Consider the following 23010-nt stretch of genomic DNA (forward strand, 5'->3'; position numbering starts at 1 on the left):
GCTCAGCCCGGCAGGCACTCGGGGGCTGGCAGCTTGGCTAAGCCCAGCCCAGTGCTGAGGCCGGTGGCTCGGCCCAGTGCTGAGGCTGGCAGCTTGGCCCAGAGCTGGTGGAGGTCGGCAGCTTGGGCCAGCCTGGTGCTGGGGGAGGCCAGTGGCTCGGTGCGGCTCGGGGGAGGGAAGAGACGTCAGGGCGGAGGGACCAGTAGCTTGGCCTGGCGCTCGGGGGGGCGTTGGGTTCCTGGGTGCCAGCGGCTCTGCCCAGTGTGGCTGGGGTGGGCGGGCCAGGGCTCCTCCTGTTGCGAGGGCCCCTCAGAGTCAGGGCTTTTCCTTTTACAGAGAGGAGAGTTTCGGGGCTCCAGCATGTGGGGCGGAGCGCAGGGCCGGCAGGCTTGCTTCCACAAAGCGGGGTTGTCAAGGTTCCTTCCCCACTCTGAACTCTAGGGTACAGATGTGGGGACCTGCATGAAAACCTCCTAAGCTTACTTTTACCAGCTTAGGTTAATACTTCCCCAAGGTACAAACTATTTTACCCTTGGACTTCCACTGCCACCACCAAACTTTATCTGGGTTCCTGAAAAAACATAGTTTGGAAACTTCTTTCCCCCCAAAATCCTCCCAACCCTTGCACCCCACTTCCTGGGGAAGGTTTGGTAAAAATCCTCACCAATTTGCATAGGTGACCACAGACCCAAACCCTTGGATCTTAGAACAATGAAAAAGCATTCAGTTTTCTTACAAGAAGACTTTTAATAGAAGTAAAAAAGAATCATCTCTGTAAAATCAGGATGGTAAATACCTTACAGGGTAATTAGATTCAAAACATAGAGAATCCCTCTAGGCAAAACCTTAAGTTACAAAAAAGACACACAGACAGGAATATTCATTCTATTCAGCACAGCTATTTTCTCAGCCATTTAAAGAAATTATAATCTAACACATACCTAGCTAGATTACTTACTAAAAGTTCTAAGACTCTATTCCTGTCCTCTCTCCAGCAAAAGCATCACACAGACCCTTTGTTTTTCTGCCTCCTCCCAGCTTTTGAAAGTATCTTGTCTCCTCATTAGTCATTTTGGTCAGGTGCCAGCGAGGTTACCTTTAGCTTCTTAACCCTTTACAGGTGAGAGGATTTTTCCTCTGGCCAGGAGGGATTTTAAAGGGGTTTACCCTTCCCTTTATATTTATGACAGGGGGTCACCCTGCCGCCCATGGAAAATAGGATTATCCTCTGTGGGGCCACTGTTTTGGTGCTTCTCCTCTGTGGAGATCTATTTGGCATCAGATGAATCCACCAGTAAAAAAAAATAAAAATAAAAAAAAATGCTCCCAGCTGCACTGAGGTCCTTTTTACTTCAGCCTCTTGTTTGGAAGGTTTACTTCATCAAATTAGCTGTAGATCCACATGTCATGGAATGTGGGAGAGTCAGGGCCCTGCACTCTCCCCTTCCTGCGATTCACTGTGACTCTCAGTCAGCCAGTAAAACAGAAAGTTTATTAGACAACAAGAACACAGTTGAAAGCAGAGCTTGTAGGTACAGACAACAGGACCCCCTCAGTCAGGTCCATCTTGGGGGACAGGGAGCCTAGACCCCGGTCCTGGGTCTCCCTCCATTTCTCCAGCCAGCTCCAAAACTGAAATCCCCTCCAGCAGTCTTAGCCAGACACACAACCCAGCTCCTCCTCCAGTCACTGTCCACTTTCCTGGGCAGAAGGTGTCACCTGGCCCCATGCCCCTCCTGGGCTCAGAGTCATCAACTTCGCTGATGTTGGCACAGGGTACTTCAGTGATGAAGCTACCCCACTGGGTTTATTGGGGGTCTTGATCTGCTCTTATATGGGTGATAACTGAATTCGAGAACTCAATATCCTTTGCTGCCACAGAATTTAGTTTCAAGTCTTTACCCTTTGAAGCAATCTGTGCCTGCATCACTTGGACTTTCAGTCTAATCGGAATGCCACAAGTTGGGATATTTCTTCAGTGCATGAGGCGACATCATTCTGCAGGCAAATCAGGCATTTCTGCATATTGTGGTCAACTCTTGAGATAGATGATGCAAAGAAAAGAGGCTATTTTGTACATAGTTTTGCCACACTGACATAGTTTGACGTTGAGTGGCCTATTCTCCTCCTTTGAAAATATACTTGAAAGAAAATTGAGTGGCAGAGCATAGAAAAAGCCAACACTAAAAGATTTCTGGCACCATGAACAACCAGGTGCTGATGCTCCAAAATATCTGAGAAATACAAAGCACAGGAGCATTCTGAGTCAGGCATTAGTGTGCTGAGAAACACTGAAGACTCGTGCTCTGAAGCAAGCACTGGAGCTCTGGGGCAGATACCATAGCGGTAAAGAAAAGCCCACTCAGGTGTGGACATGCCAGTATGGGAGCTGGAGAATTCAGGGGGGGAAAGCATTGCCTAAACACTGCAGCAGGCATAAAGCACAACATAAAACAAGTGCCAAACCTCCTCAGAGCACATTAGAATAGTTAATCCAGTTACCTCACAAGTAGTTTATGCAACTGCACTGGACTGCCTGGAAGATATGACTAATATGGTAAGGTTATATAACAACTGTCAATAGAACAGCGATTCTCAAACTCTGGGTCGGGACCCCAAAGTGGATCGGGACCCCATTTCACTGCGGTCACCAGGGCTGGCTTAGAGTTGCTGGGGCCCGGAGCCCAAGCCCACGCCTGAGCCCAGCCTCAGGTTTCAACACTGGGTGTCAGGGCTAGGTTACAGTACGCCTGCCTGGGGCTGAAGCCTTTGGGCTTTGCCCCCCTCCTCTCCTTGCCTCGGGTGGCGGGGCTCAGGCTTCAGTCCCCCCTTCTGGGGTTGTGTAGTAATTTTTGCTGTCAGAAGGGGGTAGCGGTGCAATGAAGTTTGAGAACCCCTGCAATAGAAGAATTTGAGCAACCAAAAAATATTTTCTCTTGATGGTACTGCTTTGCTGACTGTGATCAAGAAAGAACTGACTCAAACATTTGGAGAGAAGCAGGATGGCATGCCATAGCTGGTAGTAGACCTGTTTCATGCTACATCCTACTACTGCTGCCCTCAATGATCTAAAAGCCTCTAGAGCTAGGTCTCTTTTCCCAGTCTGCACAGATGTTATCTCTAAATATTTTTTCCTTACCTATTCTTTCTTTGTAAGGGGATAAATCAGTCACCAGTTATTCTCAGTCCAAAAATAATCTCTAGCGTATATTTTTCCTCTTTGCTTTTAAGCTGTCACTTGCTGCTTAAATAATTGCTGCCTTCCTCTTGCACAAAAATCTAAAACATTTTTCAAAGTCTTTGAACCTTACACCATGATTTTTACATTTTTGAAAGCAGTTTTATTTGTGTACCAGCTCCTTTTTCTACAGTCACTGCTTCATTCTTCTAGATTTGAAGATTCGAAGGATGCTCCATTTTGCAAAAAGGTCATAGTTTATTCTGATGAAATCACAGTTCTCTAAATTTTAAAAACCTAGCATGGTGGAGAAGAAAAAGGAGTCTTAAAAGATGACAAACCATGCTATAGAACTTACTATGCAGTACAATTCTGTCATAGCTGTCATGAGTACAGTATCTCACTGTGTCTGCTTCAACCAGCAGAGCTTGCAGAGGAGCAAATATGCCCTCTAATTTAAACTACTTTAAAATTACATGTTTAAAATGGGGCATTCTAAGTGCTCCTGCCCTGATAATCATGAGGCAGTGGGTGAGGAGGAAGTAACATGAGCATTATTCAGAGGTTGGTTAGGGCTGGTTACTAAAATGCTGTTGCAATGGATGCAGAGCCCGTACATGAGACAACACCCTCATGCTTTGTTTTGACAGTGAGCTCTGCCATTAGTGTGCCCAGCAATATCATTAGGGCAACAGAAATGTTCTGCTAGTGAACCTGGGGCTAGGTCTGCTAAGACACCTGAAGACCCAGCACCTGGGCAACAAGCCCTCGCCTGCAGCCAGGGAAGAAGGGGATATGGGCTGAGTGCCCCAACCCAGCCATAATCAGCACAGGTGGGTCACTGTACAGTCTTGATCTCGTCTCCCTTTGCTTGACGCCCACAGGTGGGAGGCAGACAGCTCAGCGCTTACACAGCCCGGGCCCAGCCACCCCCTCGAGTAACGCCACGTGCCACAGCGCAACGGCTGCTTTTCACTGACTAACCGCCAGCTCTCGCGCCCGTGCTTCCCGCGCACTTGTTCCCAGAGGAGGGCGGGGAACCCATGGGCGCGAAAAAGCCGCGCATGCGCTTTTCACGGACGGCGGGTGGAGGGACCACTGGTCTCTCCGCGTGTGCCCTGTGCGAGGCACGTTACACCTTGTGACGTCATCGCGCAGCATCACGCGGGTGGGACGTACAAAAGTGTAAGTTTCAATTTTTTTTTTGTGCCAACGGAAAAATTCTTCTAGGGCCGCATCCGCGTGTCGGAGCCGGGGAGGGGCGGCTGCGCCCCCGCCCCCACACAGGGAGCCCTCCGAGGGGAGGGGGGAGCCTGCGCAGGTGTGCGGGGAGCGGGCGGCTGGCGGGGCAGGGGGGGTGGGTTAGAAGGGAGGGACGCGGGGACAAGGAAGAGTGAGACTGACACGTGGGGGGGGGGGCGGCCGGGAGCGAGACCCCACGATTGGGCCTGGGGCCAATGACAGCCCCGGAGCCCCCTCCCCCCCGACATTGGAGGCCCGTGAGCTGCACATGTGCAGTCGGCGCCCCCCGCCGTGTCTCCGCAGAGCGGCGCTGTGGGGGCGGGCGGGCGGAGGGCGCTGCTGTCCGCCGCCGGCCGCTCAGGTGGAGGCACCGTTCGGCAGGTGGGAGGTGCTGCTGCGCCGGGGGATGGGTTTGGGCGGGACGTGGGGAGGGGGCGCGGGATCTGCCGGGGTGGGTGGGGGAGATGGTGCCTCCGGCCCCTGAGTCAGGCGAGCCCAGTGCCTCGCGCGGCCCCGCGCCAGCTTGGGCGGGCTGGCGGGCCCCCGGCGGGGGGGGAGGGGGGGTCTGAGGCGCTGTTGGGGCTGCCCGTCTGTGAGGAGCCTCAGGGGCGCCGCGTCCTCCTTCGCCTCCCATCGCAGCTGCGGCCCGTCTGCCTGCGCCCGCCGCCGGGTACGGGGGGCTGTCAGGGGGCTGGCCGCAGAGGCCTAGTGTCTGTGGCGAAGCTGACAGGTCCGGCATAGAGGCGCCCCCACTCCTATGCAGAGGCCTGGCCTGGGGGGTGGGAGTAATGTTGCAGAGGGCACAGCTGGACCGTGACCGGCCCGGTGTGGGCTTAGACTGCCAGCGCAGGCCGCCTGCCGCCCTGCTGGGCTCCTCCGTGTATATATGGGGTGGGGAAGCCCCTGGAGGTAGGGGGCGAATTGTGACAGCTTCCCCGAGCTGCAGGGAGGTCGTTCCCCTGTGGGGGTTGTGCGGCTGTTCACCGAGAGTAAGTTGATGATGCCAGAAAACTTTTTAAATATTGCGAGACACGTTCTAAAGTAAAGGAATATATGCTTGTAGTTAATAAATTACATTTTTACAGACTTCTGCAATTCACTATTATAGCTGGTGTTGTCTTGACTTTCTTTTTAGAAAATAACATCACTGTTCCTGTTTTCTTCTGTGGGCATCAAGCATTTAAGCGCCTTGATTTCTAGGCATAGGTAACATGGCAAAAGATGTAAGTATATTTGTTTCATATTATATGTGGAAGTATGAGTAATAGAATATTTCCTTGTTCTTGCTAATAAAAATAAAGCAGGCCATACATCCCACAGATGGCATTAGGGGATATGAAGACCTCTTTTTGTATCTTATTTAAAATAGGGTTTGCAGTGCATCTGTCACTGTTTTCACATAGAAAGTTTAGAATAGAATTATTAGCTCTTGTACTATAAAAAGGCTTTAGATTTAAGAGAATCTGCAGACATTTGTTCTGTGCAACAAAACAAAAAGCCACCATCTTGCTGAAAAGCATTTTGTGATGCAGGCATTTTGTATACTTGTAGTAGAGGTTATGAAAACTGCTTTTCACTGCTGTGCTTAATACAAAAACAAAATAATGAAATTGTTGTTCAGTCTGAGTGTTGTCAGTGAAGTACCTTTCATTAAGTTACCTGTTTGTTGATAAAACAGGTACACCGGGAGCACCACTGTCAGTGTTTCCCTGCAATTCAACCCTGTTTAGGGGTGAGAGGGTCCTTCAGTCTCCATTCCCTTTTCTTTTCCACCCCTTCTCTTCTGAGACAGACAAAATGAACCTACTTAATGCCAACAGGAATTGCCCTCAGGCAACTATTTTTTTTCCACATAGTCCATCAAATTCATGCCACTAACCTAGAGGTGAGTGATAATAAAAGAGGGTTTATCTCTTGAGCCATCTATTCTTACAATTCCCTTTTTAATACCTCTGTAACTATCAGAAAAATTACATTTAAATATAAGACAGTATTTTTAAATGTAAACAAACTTCTGTTCACTAACAGTCCTCATCTAATATCATTAGGCTTTCATAATTGCATGTTACATTGCTAGTAAAGTATTCTGATATTTTGATTTGCATATGGATATGTTTTTTGCATATTTTCTAAAAAATACTAAGCAGAACAGCATTTTTAAAAAGGTTTTAGATTATGGCATAAGGTTTGATGTGAGACAGTATTGCAACCTTCCAAACAGTGTGACACAGATAGAACTTAAGTAATCCTTGGTTTAAAGAATTAATATTATAGAGCACTGGTGTGGTTTAAAAACCACTTAAAAAAAACCCCTAATGAGTGGTGTGGCAACCAAATAGAAAAAACAGTCAGTCAAGGCTTGCCAGGAAAAGACAAAGGAAGTGAATTACATTAAAGATAGCAAAAGGCCTTATGGGTGGGAGGGAAGAAAGTAGGCCCATTGAGAGGATAACATAAAAGATGGTGTGTATATAAAGTCTGCTGCAGTTTCCACTGTATGCATCCGATGAAGTGAGCTGTAGCTCACGAAAGCTCATGCTCAAATAAATTGGTTAGTCTCTAAGGTGCCACAAGTACTTCTTTTCTTTTTGCGAATACAGACTAACACGGTTGTTACTCTGAAACCTGTCATAAAAGATGGTTGAAAATGACGGAGATACTGAAGTCCTTCTGTTTAAATCCCTCCTAAGCTATGTCTACACTACAGATACAGCTGTACTGCTGTAAGGTCTCCCATGTAGCTGCACCACACTGGCGGGAGAGCATCTCATGCCAGCATAGCGCTGTCCACACTGGTGCTTTTATCGGCAAAACTTACATTGGTCAGGGGTGTTTTTCACACCGTTGACTGACAAGTTTTGCTGACCCCCCCAAAAAAAGAGTGTGTGGGAGAATTTAGAAAACTAGGAAATGAGGAGGAACTTAATGAATATTGATGAAGAGCATGTAAGGAGCGTACTTGGGGAACAAACGTGTATACTACTCATCCAGTTCAGCTGATATGGACCATAAGATATTAGGATAACTTGCAAACTTATATGTAGTTATGTATAGTTTAGTGATAGACAACTGATGGGGTACTAATTGCTTTTTTCCAATTTTCAAAAACGGAAAGAAGAGTGAACCTGATGATTACTGTTCAAAGCTTAACTTCTGTCCTTAGTGAAATAATGGAACAATTTACAAGAGGAAAAAATCCCTAATTTTTTAGGTCTTGATCCTGCAAAGATTTGCACATGCTTAACTTTAAGTGGGTGCATAATCCTGTAGACTTCAGTAGAACTGTTCATGTATGTAAAAATCAAGTATGTGCATAATTCTGCAGGATTGGGATCTTACTGGATAATTTGCACTGTGAACAGTAAGCAGTATAAATGTATAAAGAATATTTCTTTCCAAACAAAATCTATTCCTTTTTAAAAAAAATTACAAAATTAATAGCAAAGCAGGGGGATTAAAGAAAGAATATATGGATTTTACTAAAACATTTGGTGAATCTTCCAAAATCTTTATCTGAAAATGTTAGTGACATAGATATAGTGTCATATAGACTGAAAACTGGCCAGAGGATTGTGAACAACTGATAATGATAAATGGCAAAGTATTGAGTTTGGGGAAAGTACTAATGGATTTTTTTCTAATGGATAAGGCCCAGAAGCTATTGCAAAGTCTGCTGTAGCTTCAGTCATAAATAACATCTTCATTGAAGAAGAGGGAGTAAAGAGCACATCACAGTTAATATTAAATATAGAGGAGTTGAGAAAACACCAGTGAGGATAGAGAAATAATGCAAAGGGGTGTAGAGAGAGTTAAAAACACAAGTGGGTGAATCCAAATGAATTAAAAAATAAAGTAAAATGCAGGCTAATATTTGAGGAAAATAATTCAGAACACAAATGTTTGATAGGGAGAAACCTTGAAATCTGTAATGCTAAAAGAGATGTAGGAGAAGAGCAGCTCATTTATGAAATTCCAGAATGATCTGGCAGCAAAAATGACCAGTGTCATGTTGACTAAAGATGCAGAGATACCACATCAAAGAGTGGAGAGGTAGTCAGCAGAACTATACAGAGAGTAACTGGACTCATTTACTGAAAGACCAAAGGACACACTCATTACTAAAAGACTTTAAATTGATTGATTAAATTCAAAGAAGAGATGATAAAGTTATTTAAGGGGAGGAAGGAATAACTTGCTAGGGAGAGTTAAGATATTGAAAATGTGTAGCCTGGCTCATTGACAATAGAGAGGGAGCAAAGACCATGGTGTGTGAAGAGTGTTTGCAGCTTGGGGATAGGATAATATGATTTCCCTTTACTTTGGCAGTGATCAGTTTCTGATGAGAGGAATTGGAGTCCCAGAGTTGGGTGTGGTGTAACTTTTTTTTTTTTTAACACTGTGTGCATATTCTCATCTACGCTACTCCCATGAGTCCTGTTGATCTTAAACCAAATTAGACCCAGCCATGCTTGGGGAATCCCAGAAACCTCAGCTCAGTCACCACTCCTGTTTCTGTCACTTTAGAACATAAGAACAGCCATACTGGGTCAGACCAAAAGTCCATGAGCCCAGTATCCTGTCTTCTGACAGTGGCCTATGCCAGGTGCTCCAGAGGGAAGAACAGAACAGGTGATCATCAAGTGATCCATCCCCTGTCGTCCATTCCCAGCTTCTGGCAAAACAGAGGCTAGGGACACAGTCCCTGCCCATCCAGGCAAATAGCCATTGATGGTCCTATACTCCATGAACTTACCTAGTTACTTTTTGAACCCTGTTAGTCTTGGCCTTCACAACATCCTCTGGTAAGGAATTCCACAAGTTGACTCTGCGTTGTGTGGAAAAAATACATCCTTTTGCTTATTTTAAACCTGCTGCCTAGTTAGTGTGTTGTTTACTCCTTCTCATAACAGTTTCTTATTTACTTTCTCCACACTTGTCATGATTTTATAGACCTGTATCATATCCCCCCCTTAGTCATCTCTCTTCCAAGCTGAAAAGTCCCAATTTTATTAATCTCTCCTCATATGGAAGCTGTTCCATACCCCTAATCATTTTTGTTCTTTTCTGAATCTTTTCCAAGTCAATATATCTTTTTTTGAGATTGGGGGGACTGCATCTGCACGCAGTATTTAAGGTGTGGGCGTTCCATGGATTTATATAGAGGCAATATGATATTTTCTGTCTTACTATCTATCCCTTTCTTAATAATTCCCAACATTCTGTTGGCTTTTTTACTGCCGCTGCACATTGAGTGGATGTTTTCAGAGCATTATCCACAATGAATTCAAAATCTCTTTCTTGAGCGGTAACAAGCTAATTTAGATATACATCATTTTATATGTATACCTCTAACCTGATATAACACAAATTCAGATATAACACGGTAAAGCAGCGCTCTGGGGGGCTGCGGCTGCGCGCTCCAGTGGATCAAAGCAAGTTCGATATAACACGGTTTCACCTATAATGCGGTAAGGTTTTTTTTGGGCTCCCCGGGGCAGCGTTATATTGGGGTAGAGGTGTATATATGTTTTCCAATGTGCATTACTTTGCATTTATCGACATTGAATTTCATCTGCCATTTTGTTGCCCAGTGACCCAGTTTTGTGAGATCCTTTTGTAGCTCTATGCAGTCTGCTTGAATATCTGTCTTGAGTAGTTTTGTATCATCTGCAAATTTTGCCACCTTACTGTTTATCCCTTTCTCCAGATTATTTATGAATACGTTGAATAGGACTGGTCCCAATACAGATCCCTGGGGAGACACCACTGTTTACCTCTTTCCATTCTGAAAACTGACCATTCATTCCTACCCTTTGTTCCCTATCTTTTAACCAGTTACTAATCCATGAGAGGACCTTCCCTCCTGTCCTATGACTGCTTAATTTGCTTAAGAGCCTTCGGTGAGAGACCTTGTCAAAGGCTTTTTGAAAATCTAAGTACACTGTATTCACTGGATTCCCCCTTGTCCACATGCTTGCTGACTCTCTCAAAGAATTCTAGTAGATTGGTGAGGCATGATTTCCTTTTACAAAACACATATTGGCTCTTCCCCAACAAATTATGTTCATCTATGCGTCTGACAATTTTGTTCTTTACTATAGTTTCAATCACCTTACCTGGTACCGAAGTCAGGCTTACCGGCCTGTGATTGCCAGGATTGCCTCTGAAGCCCTTTTTAAAAATTGGTGTCACATTAACTATCTTCCAGTCATTTGGTACAGAAACTGATCTAAATGATGTTACAAACTACAGTTAGTAGTTCAGCAATTTCACATTTGATTTCTTTCAGAACTCTTTGGTAAATACCATCTGGTCCTGGTTACTTATTACTTTTCAGTTTATCAATTTGTTCCTAAACCTCCTCTCGTGACACCTCAATCTGCGTCCGTTCCGCAGATTTGTCACCTAAAACGAATGGCTCAGGTGTGGGGATTTCCTCACATCCTCAGCCATAAAGACTGCTGCAAATAATTCATTTAGTTTCTCCGTAACTGCCTTATTGTCCGCAAGTGCTCTTTTAGCATCTTGATCGTCCAGTTGTCCCACTGGATGTTTAGCAGACTTCCTGCTTCTGATGTACTTAAAAATGTTATTACTTTTTGAGTCTTTGGCTAACTGTTCTTCAAATTCTTTTTTGGCCTTCCTAATTATATTTTTAGACTTCATTTGTCAGAGATTATGCTCCTTTCTTATTTTCCTCAGTAGGATTTAACTTCCACTTTTTAAAGGATGCCTTTTGGTCTCTCACTGCTTCTTTTACTTTGTTGTTTAGCCATGGTGGTACTTCTTTGGTTCTCTTACTAGGTTTTTTAATTTGGAGTATACATTTAATTTGAGCCTCTATTATGGTGTCTTTAAAAAGTTTCCATGCAGCTTGCAGGGATTTCACTTTTGGCTTTTAATTTCTGTTTAACTTCCTCATTTTTGTGCAGTCCCCCTTTCTGAAATTAAATGCTACAGTGTTGGGCTGTTGTGGTGGCTTCCCTGCTACGGGGATGTTTACTTATATTATGGTCACGATTACCAACTGGTCCAGCTATAATCAGTACTTGGACCAGACCCTGTGCTGCATTTAGGACTAAATCAAGAATTGACTTTCCTTTTGTGGGTTCCAAGTCATTTAAGGTGTCAAACTTTATCTCTGCATCACGTCCCGATGTGACATGTACCCAGGAAATGTGGGGATTGTTGAAATCCCCCATTATTACTGAGTTTTTTTATTTTTATAGCTTCTCTAATCTCCCTGCGCATTTCAGTCACTATCACCATCCTGTGCAGGTGGCTGGTAATATATCCCTACTGCTATATTCTTATTAGAGTATGGAATTACTATCCATAAAGATTTTTTGGTACAGTTTGGTTCATTTTTTTTTTTTTTACAAGCTTTTTACTTCATTTGATTCTTTGATTTTTTTATTTATTTTTTACATATAGTGCCAGTCCTCCACCAGCACAACCTGTTCTGTCCTTCTGATATATTTTGTACCCTGGTACTACTGTGTCCCATTGATTATCCTCATTCCACCAAGTTTCTGTGATGCCTATTGTATCAATATCCTCATTTAATATGAGGCACTGTAGTTCACCCATCTTATTATTTAGACTTCTAGCATTTGAATATAAGCATTTTAAAAACTTGTCACTTTTTAGCTGTCTGCCATTTCCTGATGTAATTGAATGGGCCTCTTTTTCATTTGACTGGTTTCAGAGTAGCAGCCGTGTTAGTCTGTATCCACAAAAAGAACAGGAGTACTTGTGGCACCTTAGAGACTAATAAATTTATTTGAGCATAAGCTTTCGTGGGCCACAGCCCACTTCATCAGTTGCTGTAGCCCACAAAAACTTATGCTCAAATAAATTTGTTAGCCTCTAGGGTGCCACAAGTACTCCTGTTCTTTTTTTCATTTGACTGTTTCTCATCAGATCCTACCTGTATTTTATCAGCTTCCATCCTCTCCTCCTTACTAGGACATAAAGAATCTCCATCAATAGATCCTCCCCTAAGAGAGATCTGTCTAAACCACGTGTTCCTCCACACCTGTCGGCTTTCCCGCAGCCCTTCTTTTAAAAACTGCTCTCTGACCTTTTAAATTTTAAGTGTCAGCAATCTGGTTCCATTTTGGTTTAGGTGGAGCCCATCCTTCCTGTATAGACTCCCCCTTTCGCAAAAGTTTCCCCAGTTCCTAGTAAATCTAAACCCCTTCTCCCTACACCATTGTTTCATCCATACATTGAGACCCTGCAGTTCGAACTGGCCCTGCGCGTGCAACTGGAAGCATTGGAGGTCCTGGACTTCAATCTCTTACCTAGTAGCCTAAATTTGGCCTCCAGAAACTCTCTCCTATCCTTCCCTATGTCATTGGCACCTGCATGTACCACAACCATCCGCTTCTCCCCAGCACTACACATACATCTATCTAGATGTTGCGAGACATCCGCAACCTTCGCATCAGGCAGGCAAGTCACCATGCGGTTCTCCCGGTCATCGCAAACCCAGCTATCTGTGTTTCTAATGATCAAATTTCCCCATAACTATTACCTATCTCTTCCCAGTAACTGGAGTTCCCTCCCCTGGAGAGGTCTCCTCAGTGTGAGAGGATACCACAACATCATCTGGAAGGAGAGTCCCAACTATGGGATTGTTTCCCTCTGCTTCAGTTGGATGTTCTAGTTCCCTGAAACTTTCATCCTCCTCAGCAACACAGAGGATGTAAGGCTGCTGGTGGGACCGTTCTGCTGTGTCCCGGAAAGTCTCATCTGTGTACCTCTGTCTCTTTTAGCTCCTCCATTTCAGCCACTCTGGTCTCCAAAGGCTGTATGTGGTCTGTGAGGGCCAGGAGCTCCCTACACTGAATGCACACGTATGCCACCTGTCCATACGGCAGGTAATCATATATGCTGCATTGGTGCAATAAAATGGATAGCCCCCACTCTGTTGCTGGACTTCTGCCTGCATTCTGTTTTTTTACTCCTGCAGCTCATTCCTTTGTTGATGTTTGGTTTTTATCAATGGCTGTTTCTGGCTTAAGTTTAAAGAAGGTTAAGTGTATTTAGCACCCCCTCTCGCATTCTCCCTCTGAACTCCCTTATGAAACTCCCCTGTTAGCCGCTCCTGTTTGCTAGCTCCTCTTGTCGCTTAGGAGTGGGTTTTTTAAGGCTTTCCAGCTGTCCTCCCAACTGCCCTGGGATCTTCCCCTCCAGTTTGGCCTATCACCCTTCATTCAGGAGACATAAGAGCTTTAGCAGATATAACACTCTATACCCTGTTGACCTGTTAACACTCAGATTCATCACAACACAGTGAAGTCTAGCAAGATTAATAGGGTGCAGTTAAGAAAGGGGAATACTTGGGAATTTTTGTCCTTGAATAAACTTACTGTGAGCATTATCAAGCTATCCAATATTCTCCTAAGGGAAGTGGGTGAGATTTCCATCTTTTGGGACACTTAAAACTAGACTGGACACAACACTAATAAGGGGAGTCAGGAATAATTGTGCATTGGTGGGAAGATAATTAGTAACCTAATGGCCATCTACCATCTCTAACCCGATATCAGGAAAAGGTGTTGGTCACTTGTATATTGGAACTGATGTCTGAAAATAGAGAAGGAAACGCTATTCCTCCTAAATGGTTCAAAAATATAATCGTGTAGCAGTTCTTAAACAGATTGGTGGAAAACCAACTGGCAGAATGGTGCTAGTGCTTCTCGTTTTCAGTTACTTCAATTGCAAAGAAAATCCTGGAGGCCTGCAAAAGCAGGAGGAAAACAGGTGGTTTGTGTCTGGCTCTCTGTTAGGAGTCACTGCTACCTAGGAGGAAGAGAAGAAACAGGAGCTGCTCTCAAGAATTAGAACCATTAGTTAGCAAGGAATGCTCAAAGGAGAGGAGTAATACAGCCTTGCAATGTGCCCATGGGAGAAGGGGACCAGGTAGGAGGAAGTCATGTATGGGGAGAAAACACTTACTGCATTAAACAGTCAAATATGCATAATTGCTTTTTTCATATCAATTTCTGTGTAGGCAATTGCTATAGTTGTCACAGGGATACTTTGTGACTCTCACATGGACCATCTCTTTCCAGATATGGTCTTTAGTAAAATTCTGTCCGTGCTAGGAGAGAATTTGCAAAATCTTGGACTGATTGATTTCTCAAAGTTTTATTTTACATTGTGTGTTCTACCAACATTTTTATTTTTTTACTTGAAAATATTTTGGCAAAATTATTCTCTTTATCTCTAGATAGGTAGATACCTCTGAAGTATTTTAATTAACAGTATTTTAGTGTTTTATGTATTTTAGTTACCGAATGAGACTGACCCTATACCTGACTCTGAGCAGGTGGACCCTTGTGCCCGTATGGAGCCCTATTGATTCCCTGTACAGGATTCTGCCACACGGAGCTTGTTGCAGGCTCAATGCCTGATATTACTTCCCCAGATATCTAAAGATGGAGGGGTGAGAGAAGTGTATTCTCTCCCTTTTAAGGGAGGTGTTCAAAAGAAACTTGAATAAATTATTTCATTCCACTTCACTTATTTTTTACGATATCGTCTGTAAATATGTTGGCCAAAGAAAATATTTTAAAATGTACACTTGAAAATGAAAAGGTTTAGAAAAGGGCAACAAAAATTATTAGGGGTATGGAACAGCTTCCGTATGAGGAGAGATTAATAAGACTGGGACTTTTCAGTTTGGAAAAGAGACGACTAAGGGGGGTACGATAGAAGTCTGTAAAGTCATGACTGATGTGGAGAAAGTAAATAAGGAGGTGTGTTTTACTCCTCCTCTTAACACAAGAACTAGGGGTCACCAAATGAAATTAATAGGCAGCAGGTTTAAAACAAAAAAAGGAATTATTTCTTCACACAGCACACAGTCAATCTGTGAAACTTTTTGCCTGAGGATGTTGTGAAGGCCAAGACTATGACGGCTTTTTAAAAAAAAAAAAAAAAAAAAAGATAGGTCCATCAATGGCTATTAGCCAGGATGGGCAGGAATGGTGTCCCTAGCCTCTGTTTTCCAGAAGCTAGGAATGGGCAACAGGAGATAACCATCAAATGATCCATCTGTTCTGTTCATTCCCTTGGGCACTTGCCATTGGCCATTGTTGGAAAACAGGATATTGGGCTAGATGGACCTTTGGTCTGACCCAGAATGGCCGTTCTTATGAAATGCTGAGGAGTGGTTTCCTGCATTGCCATTGAAGGCCCTAATCCTGTGATAAGATCAGTGTGAGTGGACCCTGGCACTTTCACAGGGCACTACTGAAATCAGTAGGGTTCTACAAGAGCAAAAGAGCTCACTTGCACAAATCTGACTAGGGTAAAGGCCCATGGCTATTTTTTGAGTGAAGATACATTGTTTGTAAAAAAGATAGCAAGATCCACAGGTCAGAATTCAGATTCATGTGTTTTCTTTGCAGAAAAGCTTGGCCAGTTGTGGTAACTGATGTAATCATGCAGCCTTACGAATAAAGTAAATAAGTTCTAATGTTTGAGGGCTATTTACCATTCATTGTAGCATCATGGTACTGAAAATACCTGACACAAGACTGCTGAGGTTGTTTAGAAGAACGTGTATTTTGTATACCATTCTCAGACCTATTTGATGAAGCCTACTGGCAAAGACATACGTTCGGTGTATAACAATAACAACCTCACTATTTTATGCAGACTGCCATCTCCTATGAGATCTGTGAAACCAATGCATGTGCAACAGTTTTTGTTTTTGAACAAAATCTTCATTATGAATACCTTGACTATTTATATCTGTACGAACTAGATTTACTCCATTATCTTCAAGTTTAATTGTTTTCTCATGTTTTGCAGTTCTGTAATTAAAATAATGTGAAGCCTATGCTTTGATAATTTAAAAGTACCACATGGAAAACTAACTGAACTTAAATCTGCTGTCTGAGTCCAAAGGTTACAACTGGGCTAAAATTTAAAAAGTCAAAATGACACTAACAGTAATGGAAATGAGGGCTTTATGATGCACGAAGAGGGCCTAAAAAGAATTTTATATGCATTTTTTTCCTGGCTTTCTTTCTTTACATATCAGGAACATCTAGTCTGATGTTTTTGCTTTTTGGTTTTTTGTTTTGTTGTTGGAGATTTCCAGTACATATTGGAAGTTTTAATTGAAGAGGTTGAAAATTCAGTGTCTCACAAACAGATCTTGTTCGAGTTGTTTATGGACACTGTTTTGTTAATGCTTACTTGCCTGAAAGATTTTTTTTAAAAAAAAATCTGAATTAAAATCATTCACCCTGAATCATTTTTTCACTTGCTTGGTGTTTGATATCCTAATACTACTTGTTCTCCCGTCGTTCGTTATGTCTTTCAAGAAAGAGTATACAAGACCGGACATTTCTAATGTTAAAAATTTTTTTAAAAAGGTAAAACATTGCACATACACCCTTTTTGGATGGAGGCAGGAGGGAGATAACTACAGCGTTAAGTGAGGAGTTACTGTAAAAGGTTATGTTCCTGAAAAATGTGACTTTATGCAAAATGATGTTAAGCGAATCCAATTTCCCATAAGAATTAATGTAAATAGGAGGGGTTAGGTTCCAGGGAAATTTTTTTCACCAGACAAGACTATATTATTATTTTTATATATAATATATATATATAAAGAGAGAGAGAGAGTGTGTGTGTGTATATATGTATGTATATATATAAAAATAAAATGTATGTATAAAAAATATAGTGATACAGCATGGCCAAAGGGAAGAAAGTTTGCTGTAGATGAATTAAATCGCCTGAAGCCAATTAGAGCACCTGAAGCTAGTTGCTGAATAAAACCCACCTGCTTCAATCAGACAAGGGAAGGAGTTGAAGCAGAGTGGATTGGTCTTGGAGCAGAGGGGAGTTTAGAGAAGGGCTGCGGTGGGCTAAGAAGACCAAGACCGTAGGTAAAGGGACACCTGGTTTGTGCAGAGGGAGGGCAGGAAGCCCCACAAGCTGAAGGACAGGAGAGGGAAGTAGTCCAGGGGAAGGAACCGCTAGTTCAAGCGGTTTACCACTATCCCTAGGGCCCCTGGGCTGGGACCCAGAGTAGAGGGCAGGCCTGGGTCCCTCCTGCTCCACTCCCCTCCTCTAGGACACTACTGGGGCAGTTATTACCCCAGTTCAGGGGAGAGAAATGGTGCCCTGAACCCTCCCCAAGAAGAGAGAGTGCGAGACCCCATCAAAGTAGTGCCAGACATTTGTCACTATATACACACACACACACACACACACAGTATACGTTTCACACAAACAATTTAATACTGTATGCAGCAATGATGATTGTGAAGCTTGGTTGAGATGGTGAAGTCGGAGGGTGGGATATTCCTAGGAATGCCTTACAGCTAAATGATGAACTAGCACTCGGCTGAGCCTTCAAGGGTTAACATGTTAATGTAGCCTCACACTCCAGAATGCAGCACAAATGGAGGGAGAGGAGACAGCATGGCAGACAGAGACACACATCCTACGTGGGAGAGAGAGATGCGCATTGCCCCTTTAAGTAAGCTGATTCCACTCTAAGTACATTGCCTTTTTAAGTGGATCAGCAAGTTGAGACAGCAGCTGCTGCTGCCAGCAAGCTCCCTCTGCCCTGAGCCCTGTCCCATCCCCATCCCCCCCGTGGGGTAAGCAGGGGGGAGGGGGACACCCTGACATTAGCAGAGACGCACACCCACCCCACACAGCAAGCAGGAGGCTCACGGTAACCTCCTAAGGCAGAGGGCAGGAGCAGCACATGGCAGTGGGGGAGGACAACTGAACTGCCGGCAATTGATAGCCTGCTGGATGGCTGCCCCACAGGAATCTTAAGGGAGCGGGGAGCTGATAGTAGGGCTGCTGGTCCACCCTGGTTTCAAGCCCCCACCACCTAGCTCCAACAGGCTTCCCTTCCTGCAAGCAGTGGACAAAGCAGACAGCTGCCAAAAAACGTTATAAGGGGGCAATGTACAACTTTAAATGAGCATGTTCTCTAATTGATCAGCAATGTAACATTAAAATGACATTAAGCAGGACAACTTTAAGTGAGGAGTTAGTGTATTATCATAAATGAGGAAACAAGCAAAATCCCAATTATTTTTGCTTTTTGAAGTCACGTCTAAAGGACCAAGGAAAAATGCCTTCTAAAAAAGTCACTTGCCAGTTCTGGAACTTACCTGCGTGGTTGTAGTCTTTTTGCCACAGTCTCAATTCTTTAAAATGCTTATCTTCTTCATTAATAATTTAATAGCATAGTTCAGTATATAGCAATGGACTTCTGGTGTATGTCTTCAGTTTTACCTGTGTTAGGAACACAGCGGTACTTACTAGATAACTGCTTTTAATGGCTAGTTATAATAGTCATGTTAATGCATCACAAATTTTAGTTATGTATTTGCTTGATTGTGGATGATTGATTTATTTGGGTGACCTATATGTCCCGTTTTGGCTCGGCCAGTCCATTTATTAAACCCTGTCCCGACTTTTTGGCAAAAGTGGGCACTTGGTCAGTTTGCAAGAGCAAACAGGACAAATGCCCACTTTTTTTTTTTTTTTTTTTTTAAAAACACAAAAGTGGGATGCAGAGGAACGTGGTGAGGGGGAGCAGCTACCCCAACCTCACATTGGGGGACAAGCAGGGCTCGGGCGAGCAGCAACGCCAGCCCCAGCCTTGTATGGCGGGGACAAGCAGAGCTTGGGTGAGTTGCTCTGGCCAGCCCTGTGCAGTGTCCCGTTTTTTCATTTTGGGAAATATGGTTGTGACGGGTTGGATCACAGAAACCCCCTGGGGGCTGCCAACTGATGTGCCAAGATTACTTCTGCCCCTGCTTTCCCTGCCCTCCCAGCTTGGGACTTCAGAGCCCTGCCTGGTTTGAGCCAGACCCGCTAGCCTGCTGCAAACCCAGACCCAGATCTGAACCACGTCCCCTAATAGCTGAGGCTTAAACTAAGAGCAGCTTAAGAAGTGTTCCTGTCTTTAACACTCAGATGCCCAACTCCCAATGGGGTCCAAACCGCTAATAAATCGGTTTTACCTTGTATAAAACGTATACAGGGTAAACTCATAAATTGTTCGCCCTCTAGAACACAGAGAGAGAGAGAGATGCACAGCTGTCTGCCCCCCCAGGTATTAATACATACTCTGGGTTAATAAGTAAAAAGTGATTTTATTAAAAACAGAAAGTAGGATTTAAGTGGTTCCCAGTAGTAACAGACAGAACAAAGTGAATTACCAAGCAAAATAAAATAAAATACGCAAGTCTAAGCCTAGTACAGTAATAAAACTGAATATAGATAAAATCTCACCCTCAGATGTTTCAATAAGTTTCTTTCACAGACTGGACGCCTTCCTAGTCTGGGCACAATCCTTTCCCCTGGTACAGCCCTTGTTCCAGCTCAGGTGGTAGCTAGGGGATTTCTCATGATGGCTGCCCCATTTGTTCTCTTCTACCCACTTAAATATCTTTTGCATAAGGCAGGAATCCTTTGTCCCTCTGGGTTCCCACCCCTCCTTCTCAATGGAAAAGCACCAGGTTAAAGATGGATTCCAATTCAGGTGACATGATCACATGTCACTGTAAGACTTCATTACCCACTTGCCAGTCCACAGGTATACAGGAAGACTTACAGGTAAAACAGAGCCATTTACAGTCAATTGTCCTGCTTAATGGGAGCTATTAAGATTCCAAACCACCATTAATGGCCCATATTCTGCATAACTACCATAAGACCTCAGTGTTATATTTCATATTTCTAGTTTCAGATACAAGAGTGATACATTGATACAAATAGGATGACCACACTGAGTAGATTATAAGCTTTGTAATGATACCTTACAAGAGACCTTTTCCTTGAAGCATATTCCAGTTGCATTATATTCACACTCATTAGTATATTTTTATAAAATCATAGAGTGCAATGTCACAATGGTCACCCTATTTATTATGTTTGGGTGAAGTCATGTGCCCAGATATCATGTTGATCGGCACATAATTATTTCAGAATATTATTTTATAAACCTATAGGCATTTAAAGATTACATTGCTAAGGATGTAGGTGAGGTAATGGCTTTTAAATGAATAGTGTTCAACACTTAATGCTAAAATATTGTATAGTACAGGCACAGTTATATAAACTGTTCTAATAATTTTGCTGAAAGAACAAATATCTACAGTACAGACCCATTTACATGCGGGTGTCGGGAGTCAAGCCGCTATGACCGCGTGTTAATGGACCGTGGCTTAAGAGGGCCATGCTGAAAGAAGTGTCTGATTCACTTAGAAAAAAGGGCTGTTATTTTCTGCTCTTTCTGACTCGCATTTTTTTTTCTTTTGAACTCTGTCATTTTCCGCAGATGAATGATTTTGATACTTTCCACATTTTACTCCTCCATAGATCTTGCAACAGTTTCTACAGCACTAAGTGGGTGAAATTTTGACATTTTCAACAACATTCTCGTCGTCACTGCCATTTAGGCCTGCGTTGTTAGAATTCTTGCCATCACTTTCGCGGTCTGACGTAGCCTTGCAGCCCGTTAGTATTTCTTCCTCGGACAGAAATTCTGAAGTCGGGCAATCTTCATCCATCTCCAGCCACTCGGTAATGATTTCTGGCAATGTATCCAAACTAAAATCTTTTATCATTTGAAAGAGAAGTTTACCTTTATCCTCTTTTGTCTGCGTGCATGTGTGTAGGACGTCTTCTTCCAAAAATCCTTCAAAGTCTGGTTCTGAATCAGTGCCACTGCTGGAGTTTTGAGTCTGAGCCAGTGTTCCCTCTAATTCTTGACAGGCCGTGTGAGCAAAAATTTCTTCTGTGCAAATTTTTGAAGCAGAGTTCAGATTTGTGCACCATGAGGCAAATGCGCCCAAGCGAGTAAAATGCTTATACATTTAAAATTTTAATTTGAAGTTTGTGTCAATTTATATGGGTTTTCAGATACAGACATCGTAAGTAAAAAAAAAAAAAAGAGAGGAAAAAAAAAGAAAAAAGAAAAACAAAAGTTTGTTTTAAATGTAAAATTTTCCTAAAAATATCAATAAATGATTATCAGCCAAGAATAATATGTAATTAAAAATGCATTTTAATTTCCTTATTGGTCAAAATGTCAAAGACTGCTAAACTAATCTTACTGTTTTTCCCTACGATCTTTTTCATTTACCTGTTCAATATAAACTCTGTCCAGATCTATCAGTCCTCCATCCAGCTGGTAACTCTTAATGCACATCAGCATGTCCAAATGATCTACTTGTAAACGATTCTGCAATTTGTTTTTTAGAGTGTTCATTAAGCTAAAGCCGTGCTCACAGTCTGCACTTGATGCTAGGGATGTTCCTCCAATATCAATCAACTTCGCAAGATTCTGAAACCGCTCGTTCTGGTGAGCAAATGTCACCATATCCAGGAAACTTAAAACCAATTGGCTTTTGAGTCTTTCGGCTACTACAAACTTGAAGTCACTGTACTGACTGACTATAACAATCTCTTCAGCAAGAAAGTCTTTGTATTTTGAACATAGGGATTTGACCTGATGAATTCCAAAATTGAAGTCACACTTAACTATTGCTTCACGATCAAAAGCGGACCACTCCTGGACTTCATCCTCTGGAAACCTGTCTGCCAACTGTGCACACAAGATGTTTATGAAAGTTGTTATAGAAATTGGTATAGAATTGGTATTGATTTTCATTATTTTCTTGAGAGCTCATATCTAAGAGAGCCTTAACTTTGTCACTCCATAAGACTGAATATCCAAGGTACTGTCTTCTGATATTGTTCAGTTTACCTCGGGCAAGGTGAAATGCTTCAAGAGGTGTAAGGCCCTGTTTCTGGAGCAGTGTGGATAGTGAAGCCAGCTCTGACAAAGCATCATTCAAAACTTCCAATGTTATTCGGTATTCAGCTTTTTGTGGCAGTATTTAGAAACTGGATCAGTATCTTTATCTTGCGCAAAATATTCCAGAAGAAGATTATAGTTGCGAATAATTGCTTGAAGTGCAATGTGCCTAGATAACCAGCGCACTTCATTGAGTGGCCTGAAAGCCACTGACTCGCATTCAGAAGCATCCACTATTTTCTGAAATTTGTATTTTCTCTTGGATGACCGACAGAACGCCATGTAGACAGTTCTCATTAAGGTTTCGATTGTCTCTTATCAGATTGACCTCTTTCCATGCATCGGAAATCCCCAAGTCTTCCTGGTGTGCAACGTAATGTTGCTGGACTAAGTGTGGAATATCCTGTTTCAGCTGAACCGCCACATCACAGAGGTACCATCAGATGTGAACATCACCATTTTCATTAGATCAAGTTGGTGTTTTTTAGAAAACTCTTTGATTGCAGACACTATTGAAACAGCATCACATTCTTGCAATCTTAATAGTCCACCAAACAAAGTTTTTTATAATCTGCAGAATTTATGGATCTATATTTAAAGTAGAGTATCAAATATCTGTGAATGGATATATCAGTGCTTTCATCAACAGCTAGAGTATGAAACATTGCCGATGCTGTTTCACACATGAGGTCATTTTGGACAATGCAGTTGATGATTTCAAGAAATTCAAAAGCATAATTTTTACTTCTCCAGCTCGCTGGTCTGT

At 42.9% G+C, this 23010-nt stretch overlaps 1 protein-coding gene across 2 annotated transcripts in view; it reads left to right on the plus strand.

Annotated features, from left to right (window-relative positions):
• Positions 1-6119: 6119 nt before the first annotated feature.
• The window catches only part of TFDP1 (transcription factor Dp-1), a 101087-nt gene continuing 84196 nt past the window's right edge, over positions 6120-23010 (plus strand). Inside the window, exon 1 of one of the 2 annotated variants that reach the window (XM_073350551.2) lies at positions 6120-6305. In XM_073350551.2, coding sequence (XP_073206652.1) covers positions 6231-6305 — 75 coding nt within the window. In that variant the 5' untranslated portion in view covers positions 6120-6230. The remainder of the gene's footprint in view (positions 6306-23010) is intronic. The other variant, XM_073350543.2, reaches the window with a different exon arrangement.

This window comes from Lepidochelys kempii, chromosome 1, assembly GCF_965140285.1.
Source record: "Lepidochelys kempii isolate rLepKem1 chromosome 1, rLepKem1.hap1, whole genome shotgun sequence".
Taxonomy (NCBI): domain Eukaryota; kingdom Metazoa; phylum Chordata; order Testudines; family Cheloniidae; genus Lepidochelys; species Lepidochelys kempii.